Here is a 12,073-nt window from a genome sequence, read left to right on the forward strand (position 1 = left end):
ATAAAACCTTTAAATTGCCAACAAAGTCTCCTTGTGTTTCAAATTCATGAATTTTCCTCCTCTCAAGTAACAAAAGATCAAAGTAATTAGACAATCCAAATCAATGGTCACATATACATGGGAAGCAATAATCAAAAATGAAGACTTGTTATTGTAATGTTACATATGTTACCAATGATATCGATGATCTTCAAATGATTTTCAAACAGAATTTTGAACTACTTTTTGTATAATCTAAAACTTCTGAATACTCAAATAACTGTAGTAAAAAGATCTTGTTGCTTCATATGCTTAATCAGTCCATGTTTAGAATCCACCCCATGCTAAAAAAAAAAAAAATATAGAAAAATCTATGATGTAAATACCTGTGACAAAATGAAAATATCCATATTCCAAAAATCACGTAAATTAATAAAGTAATTTTATTTTTAAATAAGAAAATAAAACTTTATACATAACCAAGGGGTGACTGCCTCACATCATTTTTAAAACAATCTCTACAAACAAATGGATATAACTCAACAATAATTCAAATTTGCAAGATTTTTGTTATAATGTCTACAAATTAGCATTAATTGCTTAAAAATGATTTTCTTTATAAAAATGAAATTACTTGATAAATTTACATGATTTTTGGAATATGATATTTTCATCTCATTACGGATATGTACAGCATAAAGACGTTTATTTTTGATTTTTAATATACAGGAATATATAGATGAACCTTTAAATCTGCTTTATACAATTGAGCGAAAAACACATTTGCAGGCTGTTTTACCTTATATACCTAACAGATTGCCATATAAATTCAAAATATTGGCTCAATATATTCAGAGTTACTTCCCTTGAACCATACTCAAAATCAAGTAATTGTCAACTATCTCAAAGAAAACAATCTTCTTAGAAATAAACAATATGGATTTCGTTCAGCAAGATCTACAGCTGACATGCTGACTGTGATTTTGCACAGGATCAGTGACTCTATTGATGGGAGTTTTGTTTCTAGGGAAATAGCTCTATTAAAGGTATTCAAGAGGGTCTGGCACAAGGTTTGCTTCAAAAGCTTGATTGCTATAGAATGTCTAAAAACGTTCTCTAAAACATGGATTACTATTAAGGCTATAAAATAATTGTTGACAGGCAAAGCACATAGCAACAATACCCTAAGGATCCATTCTAGGCCGAACCCTTTCTTAATCTTCATTAATGGTCTTCATAACCATATCTGAGATCGTTTGTTGAGATATATGCAGACATCAAATTTATGGCAAAACTCCAAAGAGCATCGAAGATACAGATCATGCTGACCCTCTCTCCCTTTCTCTCTTTTTTTCCCCTCTTTCAACTAGGAGCACATTATGCAATGAGGGGAAAAGTGGCTAGTTCCATTTAATACTTCTAAAATCGACTTCTTCATAATCAAAATGAATGGTTCTCTTCTGAAAAGTCCTTTCTTTGATAAGTTTCTAGGATTAACTGCTATCCCAGACCCAAAGTAGAAAATTTACATCAAATCTGTTGCTAAAGTTGTTGGGAAAATGGTTGAAATATTTTGCTGCTCCAGAAGGTACTTCAGTGTTGATGCAATCAGCTACATGTATAAGAGCCAGATATGTCATAAAACAAAGTACTGCTGCCATATCAGGGGAGGTGCTGTTTGAACTACACTCTTGTGTCTTGAAAGAGTACAAAATCGATTTCGTAATCTAGCGAAGAATGATTTCTTCTCATCCCTAGAGCCTCTTTCACATAGAAGAGATGTTGCTAGTCTCTCTACTCTATCGTTATGTTCATAATAGCGTGCTCGGCTGAGCTCCAATCCTTGGGACCCCTTATAAAATATTCACAGCAGAATCTCATCTATAACCAAAGCAAGAAAGTTTCCATTTTCTCTCTCTCTCTCTCTCTCTCTCTCTCTCCTTATCAAAAAAAAAACCAAAACCAAACTTCCATGAACAAAAGTTCTTTCCTAGAATATCCAATCTGCAGAATATAGTACCATTAGTCACTTTCCAACCAACAACATGGTTAGCTTCAAGTCTAATGTGAACAAATACTTGTAGAGTCGTCCTTTCTGATTCCTTTTAAGTAATATTCTTCCTACTCCACGCATTTTTGATTTCCTCTTGTGGAGGCAAGTAAGGAGTGATTATAGTTCAACTGACAATCTCTTTAACCCTTATCTTTGAGTGACCATCCCCTCGTGCTTTGATAATTGATGACACATCAATAAAACGAAAACATAAATTAAATTATGCTGTGCAACAAAAGAATTCTCTTTAATTATGAAGTATGTGCAAAATTAAAATGGAGACTTGTCTTTGCTATTGGGATCAAGTACGGTGGACATGTTTTGCATAACTACATTTCTGTACAATTTTCTTATCACTTGCAATACTTTGTGAGATCTCGCTTCCAATTGTAGATTAGACAGAACTCTCAGGCTACTAGCCATCTCAACATAGCTCTTTCCATATTGGTCGCAGCATTTGTTCTCAGATAATATCAGAAAAAATGTATTTGTATTCTCTATAAATTGTTTGCTTTGGCAATTCATGTCAAATATTCTAATTTTATAGAAGTTTCTATAAAGCGACAAGTACAAATATATTTTCTCACATCTGAGTTCACATCCGTCTCTTGCAAAGGCTGCTACAAAGAAATTGGGTTCCCTGTGCTAGAAGACTACTCACACCTGAGAGTCTCCTGTATTTCTACAAAGCACCATTCACCCATGCATGGAGTATTGTTGCCACATCTGCGATGGTGCAACTACCACTAGTCTCGCCCTCTTGGATAGGGTCCAAGAAAAAGAGTCTTCAATCTAATAGGTCCCACTTTGTCAACTAAGCTCCAACCTCTGTCCCATCGCCATAATGTTGCATCCCTGTGCCTGTTTTACAAGTATTTTAATGGAATATGTTCTGATAAACTCGTTGCACTTGTGCCCCCTTGATGTACATATCCCCAACAAACCTGCTTAATAACAAAATCACACCCCTTCACTGTTGAGGTCCCTAAATGCCAAAAAGCTTTCTACTCTAATAGTTTCTTCCCTCAAACAGCTAGACTTTGGAATTTTTTTTTTTTTTTTTTTTTTTTTTACACAGGAATCACTACTTATCAAGGTCCGGAGGCTACTCGAGGATAAGGGTTAAAATTCCATTCCTGCTACCTGTTTCCCTGACTGTATTGATATGCAGAAGTTTAAATGTAACATAAACCAATATCTTGTTAATCTTTTTTAGGCATGATCCTAAATAATATAATAGCCTGTTGCATTCAATTATAAGTATTACAAAAAATTAAGTTGCTGCCAACAGACAAAAATTCAAAAAAAAAAAGAAAAAGAAAGTCATTTTTCATAATTAACAATTATTTTTAATGTTTATTTAAACAGAAAAAATAAATCCGAATAAAATAAATTGATGTCATGGATTTTAAATGTAATATTTTTCAGTGTTCTGTGCAGACGTTTTTTTTTTTTTACTCTTCTTTTTTTCTTCTGTGTTTCATGAATAGCTAAAAAATATAATAGAAAACAATTTTAACAAAGAGTTTTGCCAGAATCACAAAGTTTCATTCTAAATCCGTATTTCTTCATTTGGTGCTTCTTTGGTTAACTGCCAAAGTAAAAATTTGCTAAAATCTGTCAGCATGATATTAATTTCTTTGCTCCTATTTATTTTCCTCCCCACAAGGGCAGAGTAAGCACAAGATCGGTTTTTAAATCCAGCTCCCCAAAACTGGACACTCTGGATAGAAACAAAAATTAAAATTGCCTCAGTCATGAAGGATTTCTCCTCCACTGACTGAGGACAGAAAAGGTGAAGTGTACATCAGAACAGATACTACATTGTGAGCTTGTTACATACTTCATAAAAAGTAATGCGTAAACTTATAGTTAAGACAAACAAATGCAGAGTGATACAAAATAGTGTCACTTGGAATTGTTAATAAAATGTGCTTATGGCAAGGGAGATGATTATCTAGGGGAGATAAGTAGCATTGGCTCAGTAAAAATAATCATATTTTGCAAGAGACAATTTAGGACACTAAAAGGCGCTTCTACAGAATTGAGACGAGATTTTCGGAAATCCTAAAACTGAATTTCACATGAAAACAATGTTATCTACATATTCCTTATTTTTTAAAAATGATTATATCCAAAAAATTACGAAAATTGATGAGGTAGAAAATTTTTCATTAAAGTAAATAAAAAATAGAATTCGATGAAAACGATCGTAAAACACAGGAGAGTTCAACAGGGAGGTAATTTTCCGTTCAAATTAAACAAAGATGGCTGCAATTTTTCACCTGCTAACCCAATTAAAGTTTTTTTTTTTAATAGTTCAGTAATATTCAGGTAATTTTGATTGCATAATTTGGAAACTACCATTGTAACTTATTAGAATTGACAAAAAGATCAGTTGAAACCATTGTTTTTTATCTGAAAACTCCATTTATCAACTACAAAATCTCGTCCCAATAATGTAAAAGCACCCACTAAAATAATGTTATTCGGCACGATAGGTGTTTTTTACTTAAAATTATTTAATTGACTGAATGACAATGAAATAATTTTAAGTAAAAAAACACTTATCACCACAAGTGCCGAATAACATTAAATTGTCAAAGCAGTACACGATTGTCTCCACAGGTGCCAAATGAAATTAGTCGTAGGAATTGCTGAAGTTTACAAAAAGAAAACAAGTTAATTAACAAATTAAAAAATAAAACAAGTCCTGGAAATTGCTGAATATGTTTACGGGAAAAAATACACTAAAGAATAACCTGAAAAATAAATTAGCGATCACAATTATTCGGAATTTTAAAAAATACTATGCCTGAAAAATGCTAATCTATTAATTAATCGAAAAAGGAAACAAGTTACTTAATGAACTACAAATAAAACAATGTTAAATAACAAAATAATTAAAGTTATTAATTAATGTACACAAAACAATCAAAAGTAAATAAAATGTAACAATGAAACAAACGAGCAAATACAGGGTGAACAGAAAGTCCTTGGACCATTTTTAGTTTTATAATTAAATATTGTTCAAATCACTTTTTCTCTTTTCGAATAAAGTAAGTATTTAGTCTAACTATGGATCTAATTATTTTCAACAAAAATATTAAAATAATTTTATTTAAACTTTCAGAAAAATGAGCAAACGAGAGGCCATAATTCAGCTTCATTGCGCGGGAAGGACAAACTCAGAGATTAAGCTCTTGAAAGTGGCTAAATCCACCGTGTACCATGTTGTGAACAGATTTAAGGAACTTGGTACATCTGAAGACCGTCCTAGGAGTGGAAGACCTTGCACTGCTTGAACAAAGAAGGTTATTAAAGCTGTCCGAGAAAGGGTAAGGAGGAACCCGAAGAGATCTGCAAGACAAATCACTTAAGACATGAATGTGAGCGTGACCTCGATGAGAACCATCGTAAAAAACGATCTCCAGTTGTCCCCCTACAAGATGAGAAAGAGACAGTACCTCACACCTGCCCAAAAGCACAAGAGACTTGAAAGAGCAAAGCTTCTTCTTGGAGAACTGAAAGCTGGCACGGCAGAGCGAGAGATCGTTTTTTCTGATGAAAAACTCTTCACAATTGAAGCGACTCTTAACAATCAGAACGACAGAGTTTACACAAAATCTTCAGCAGACATTGATGACTCCGTGAGAATAGTTTTCCACCGACAAAAGCCGTCTTCCCTCATGGTGTGGGCTGCAGTCTCCAAATCTTGGAAGTCGCCTCTGATTTTCGTGGAGCAGGGGGTTAAGATCAACACAGATCACTACATTAACGATATTTTGGTTCTAGCATTTGAAGAGATGAAGAAACACTTCAAAGATCAGCCTTTCACCTTCCAACAAGATGGAGCACCATCCCACACCTCCAGAAAAACTCAGGACTGGTGCCAACGTCATTTTCCAAGATTCTGGAGTAAGGAGATGTGGCCTCCTGCGTCGCCTGATTTGAATCCCATGGATTTTTCGGTGTGGTCTTTGTTGGAGGCAAAGGTCTGTTCTGTTGCTCATCCAAGTGTTGATGCTTTGAAGACATCTCTTCTGAGTGAATGGGCTAAAATACCTCAGGAAACGCTGCGTGCCTCGGTTGGTAACTTCAGACAGAGAATTGAACGTCTAATCGAAAGGAAGGGACATCACATTGAAAATAAATAATTGGAATTTATTCTTGGTTTCCTAACATAATTTTCATTCATGTTTAATTTATATTTTTGCAATTTTCTATTAATAAACCACTTTTGAATTGGTCCAAGGACTTTCTGTTCACCCTGTATATGTTCAAATATTAAAATTGAAATTTTTGTTTTTAAGCATCAAAGAGTTAGATACATTAAAAAATTCTCTTCTCTCTCTTGGCAGTATTTCGCAAATGAAGATTCTATGAAGGGAGTTGTCCACGTCGACTGCAGGCACACGTAAATAATTAATATTGAAATGTACATGTTTTTTTATTAGTATCTGTCAGAGTCAGCAAGCAATGTGTCTTGCACGACACCATATCTGCTATTTTGCGACTAATTCAATTTGAAAATATGCTTCTTTTTTACTCTTTTTCACCCAAGGTAGAGCATATTCCTACTTGAAACGGACTACTATTTGGGATTGTCTAAAAGAGGACTGTTGGGAGTTGAGCAACAAGATCTGTTTACACTACATTTAAACTTCTGCAGTAAATTCAGTGAAGTTGGAATCAGGGAGGAAATTCCAAAGTCAGGTTGTTCGAGGGAATAAATTACTAGAGTAGAAGGCTTTTTGGCATCCAAGGACCTCAACAGTTAAGGGGTGGGATTTTGCTGTTTGTCGTTTTAGTTAGGGGTATGTATGTCAAGGGGGTACAAGCATGATGAGTTTATTAGAGCACATTCCATTAAAATACTTGTAAAACAGACACAGAGATTCAGCATTGCAGTGATGGGACAGAAGTTGAAGCTTGGTTAATAGTGTGAGACCTATTAGATTTGAGACTATTTTTGGACCCTGTCTAAGAGTGAGAGACTAGTGGTAGATGCAGAAATGGAAAAATGCTCTATGCATGAGAAAATTGTAGCTTTGTAAAGATATCGGATGCTCTCTAGCGTAAGTAATTTTCTAGCATGGCAGAAAAAAAAAAAAAGAGCCCACATATTTTGCAGCAGCCTTTGCAATGTCTTTAATATATTTGTGCCAATTTATGTTGCCTGTGAATGTTATCCCAAGGAGTTTGGAAGATATGCTCTCAGGTAGGGTGTTATTTGTCATGGTAATTGTTGGCTGAGAAGGTTCTTCTACATTCTTTTTTTTTATATTTGGAAAAGCCTAGCAAATTTGGGTAAGATCAGATATTGTGTCATGCTAAATCTGTTCTTTTCAGAGGCTGGCATAGTGAATCTATATTTGGTTCAAGAAAACATTACTGACTTCTTTAGTCTTCATATTTATTTTTTCTTCATTAAATCATTTTTTTTTTTGTTATTTTGCATATATTTTCAGACTGTTTTCTTTTTAACTTTTATTAACCCACAGATACATAAGAGGCTATTGTGATTAGAGACTGGATTTATAGAAAACAAATTATTAAAAAAGAAAATTACCTATTTTGCATTTAGCTTTATGAAATTTGCATAAAAAATATACCTGGCAAATAAAATCTCCCTAGCTCCTTGTTTGATTACTGAAGCAACTCTGTCAATTTCTTCTGACAACAAAGCCCCATTAACAGCAATTCGGATACTGTAAAAATAAATATGAGAATAAAATTATTTAAGGAATTCAATATCACACACTCTGAAAATATCATTTGCCAAATGAATGAGAAAATTTACATTTTTTTATCAGTTTGTTGTTTTTTTTTTATTACAATTCGACATCTCTACTTCATCCTAGAAGGAGACGGGAGAAAATGTGAAGGTAAAATTATGCAAAGATACACAATACCTTTGTAAATGCAAAAAAAAATAAATGTTTTAAAAATCAGAAAATTGAGTCAAAAGAAAATGTACAAATTCAAAGAAAAAAAATAAAAAAAATTACCAAACAAAATTACTCAAAATAAATCAACAAAAAATCATCAAAATAAAAAAAATGCATTTAAAAAATTCACAAAAAAAAGATTACAACAAAAGGAGATCAATTCCTAATTCTGTGAAAAAGCTTGATATTGACCCAACAAATATCACACTTTTAAGGTCAATATAATCGATCATATGACACATCTTCAGCGTGGATGCATTCAGATTGTTTCAAATTTCCCTTCATTGTAACAGTGTATTTTCATTGAATATATTAAGCTCTTCTCCCATCTACAACAAAATCTCGGTACAGTTGCATTAAAAAGGGCCATTTTCAACAAGCTTTTAAAGATAACAATCATATGATGCAATACAGATAAAGAATGCTATTTTTAAGTTAAAGACATAACACATTTTTATTAAAATTAAGTAGTCAATCGTATAAGTCATTCTTATTCACTTTGTTAATCTTATTTCTCTTATTCTTTGTATTTTATTCTCTGCATTTTTTTCTCATTTAATTTTTTATTCTCATTTTCTTTAATATTATTCTCGTTATTCTTACTCTCATTTTTATTCTCATTCTTATTCTCATTCTTTATTTTCATTATTATTCTCATTATCCTGATTCTCATTTCTACACTCATTATTCTTATTTCTATCTTATTATTCTTATTCTTATTTTCATCATTTTTATTTGCATTATTGGTCCACCGACTTTGTCAAATTTGGACCTCAGTATTCATCCTTGTCTGTTCATCCGTTCGCTCCAAAAATTCTCAATGACTACTCATTACATTTTTCTGAAATTTTTCATGAAGTTACAACTAGGCAAGAGAGGAAATGTAACAATCTCAGATTTTCAATAAAAATTTTGGTTGTGTTTTCAGGTGGGGGTCAGAAGTGGTCAAAATGGCCCAAAATAGCACCTTTTTGGGACATAAAATATTTTCGACCATTAGATTTTGCTGAAAATTACCCAAAAACAAGACCCTGTGGAACCGAAATATTTGACCCCGAGAAAATTCTAGTTGCATCCCAGGGAGTCAAAATGCCCCAAAATACCATTTTTCGGGACATAAAATCTTTTCTGACCATTAGATTTTGCTGAAAATTACCCAAAAGCAAGACCACATGATATACATCTGAAAACATAATATTTGACCCTGGGAAAATTTTGGTTGCATCCTCAGGGAGCCAAAAATAGCATTTTTTGGTACATAGAATATTTTCCAACCATTAGAGTTTGCTAAAAATTACCCAAGGGCAAGACCACATGGATATTTATCTGGAAATGTAATATTTGACCCTGGAAAAATTTTGGTTTCGTCCCCAGGGGATAAAAAAAGGTAAAAGAAAATGTGGATTTTATGAAATCAAAATGAAAAATTATGGTTTATTTGTTTCTCTGTCTCAGGTAAAATGTTTTAGATTATTTCCCTTTGATTGCTAAGTTTTTATTTAAATTTTTTTAAATATTGTTCCTATTTACTTGTCTCCCCACTGGGGCAGAGTTAGACACAAGATCGGTTATTAATGTGGAGAAAATCTAGCTCCCCAGAAAGGGGCACAGTGGATAGGAAAAAAAAAAAAAAATTGCCTCAGTCTAAAAGGATATTAATTTCTACGTTGAATTTGAACAAAAATTGTTTTTTTGGCACTTATGCATTATACGAAGGTGCCATTGTTAGGGGTGATAACTCCAATTTCTTCTTGGAATAGTTACAAACCCCCCCCCCATCATGTTAAATAATAGGTTTCTAAATAATAATGTTAAAAGAGAGCATCACGCTTAAACTTTAAATTTACCAAAAAAAAAATCATTGAATTGTTTTCTCATCTAAATTTAATAAAATATAATTTCTTGGTCAAAAAACATACAAAATAAATAAACCAAATAAATAACACCAAAATACTTGAAAACCAAGTTATTGTATAAAAATGTATCAAAATATAATTGTAACAACATTTATTGAAAAAATACATTTTTTTGAATTAAAGCAACATTACTTGGCCTTTTGGCTAGAAGCAAAGTGTAGCATCTGTTCTGATACTCTATGGCAGACTGGGATAGCTTCCGTACATTCATATCTGATTTACCTCTGCACTCCATGTTTAAAAAGGAAGTGTCTTCTATAGTATCAGATCTGACCGAATAGTTAATTGTAGGCATAGACCAATTCATACCATCTAAAAAATTCCAACAAAAACCTAACAGCCAGCCATGGTTCTCCCCAGAATGTGCTGCTGCTATCGCGCACAGAAATCACTTTTTCCATAGCTACCAACGTAATAGATGCACTGAGACTAAAGCTGCTTTCAGGACTGCCAGCAACCACTGTAAAAGAGTAATAAAAAATGCAAGAGAGCTATATGCCCATTCTGTTAAATCCAAGATAGCTGATCAGCGGCTTGGTTCTCACCAGTTTTGGCAAATAACAAATAGGATCCTGAACAGAAGTGTGCGTTCTATCCCAACCATTATCAATGGACTAGAGGTCATCTCGTCAGCGTCAGACAAGGCCAAACTATTTGCAAAGAACTTTGCAGCTAATTCTCCCCTATGCGACGAAGGCCTCAACTCCCCATATTCCTCCTATAACACAGAACAAGCTAGGTAACATACAAATATCCGTGCATGAGGTCGCCAAGCTAATCAAGAACCTAGATTCCAGTAAAGCAACTGGCCCTGATGGCATCCCAATTATAGTGTTAAAAAAGCTTCAACCAGAACTTGCTCCCATATTTACGAAACTGTTTAAGCGCTGCCTTAAGGAGAAGTGCTTTCCGACTCCCTGGAAAACCTCATCAGTTTGCCCTGTATTTAAGAATTCAGGTGATAAGTCATCTCCCTCTCAGTACAGACCAATAAGTCTCCTGTGTATTATGAGTAAGTTGCTGGAATCCATATTAAATAGAGAAGTAGTCAACCACCTCAGCAGGAACAACCTTCTTAGTGACACACAATATGGTTTCCGCTCTGCAAGATCTACCGCAGATGTGCTGACGGTTATATCCCACAGGATTAGTGAATCTCTCGACAAAGGCTTCCTTTCTAGGGCAATTGCTCTCAACATATCAAAGGCCTTCGACAAGGTATGGCATAAGGGTCTACTTCACAAGATTTCCAGCTATGGTATAACTGGAAATGTTTTCTCAATCATTAAATCATTTCTCTCCGATAGGCTCATAAGAGTAGTGGTAGATGGACAAAAATCGGAGGCCTGCAATATAAATGCTGGAGTCCCTCAGGGGTCAATCCTAGGCCCAACTCTCTTCCTGATCTACATCAATGACCTCCCTAAACACATACTTAAATCATTCGTTGACATCTATACTGATGACACGACCATCTACGGCAACACATCAAAGGCTGTAAATGACAAAGTTCTCTCTGATTCTCTCTCCTCTGATCTTGAGCGCGTGGTTCAGTGGGGGAAGATGTGGCTGGTTGCCTTTAATGCATCCAAAACCAAACTCCTATCCTTACAGCATCAACGCTCTGATCCCCATCTGGCATCAATTGTGATGGATGGCTCTCGTCTGGGTGAGGCCCCGTGTTTTGACAAGCTTCTGGGTTTGACCTTTACTCCTGATCTGAAATGGAACACGTACATCAAGTTTGTTGCCAAGGTCGCTGGAAAGATGGTGGGATCCTTCTACCGCTCCAGAAGATATCTCACTACTGATGCAATTTTCTATCTATATAAAAGCCAAGTACGTCCAAGGATGGAATACTGTTGCCATATCTGGGCAGGAGCTGCTAAAAACAGCCTATCCTGCCTTGACAGAGTACAAAATAGACTTCGTGGGGGATGCCCTTTTCTCTTCCCTGCAACCTCTCTCCCACAGAAGAGACGTTGCGAGCCTATCCTTGTTTTATTGTTATTTCCATGGCAGGTGCTCGTCTGAACTCCAATCTCTGGTCCCCCCTCGCAAATCTTTCACGAAAAACACCCGTCTAGCTGAATCCACTGTGAAAAATTTCCCCCACTCTATATCTGTGCCTAAATCAAAACGCGGATTCCATGAACAAAGCTTCTTTCTTAGAA

General features: G+C 34.6%; 1 protein-coding gene across 1 annotated transcript in view; it reads right to left on the minus strand.

The window, feature by feature from the left end:
• Nucleotides 1-3,358: 3,358 nt before the first annotated feature.
• Nucleotides 3,359-12,073, minus strand: part of LOC145296807 (serine palmitoyltransferase 1-like) — a 114,338-nt gene continuing 105,623 nt past the window's right edge. Inside the window, exons 14-15 of the mRNA XM_080142891.1 lie at nucleotides 7,648-7,743; nucleotides 3,359-3,522 (exon numbers count right to left, since the gene is read on the minus strand). Coding sequence (XP_079999017.1) covers nucleotides 3,513-3,522; nucleotides 7,648-7,743 — 106 coding nt within the window. The 3' untranslated portion in view covers nucleotides 3,359-3,512. The remainder of the gene's footprint in view (nucleotides 3,523-7,647; nucleotides 7,744-12,073) is intronic.

This window comes from Euprymna scolopes, chromosome 17, assembly GCF_053919585.1.
Source record: "Euprymna scolopes isolate OS-2025 chromosome 17, ASM5391958v1, whole genome shotgun sequence".
NCBI lineage: Eukaryota > Metazoa > Mollusca > Cephalopoda > Sepiida > Sepiolidae > Euprymna > Euprymna scolopes.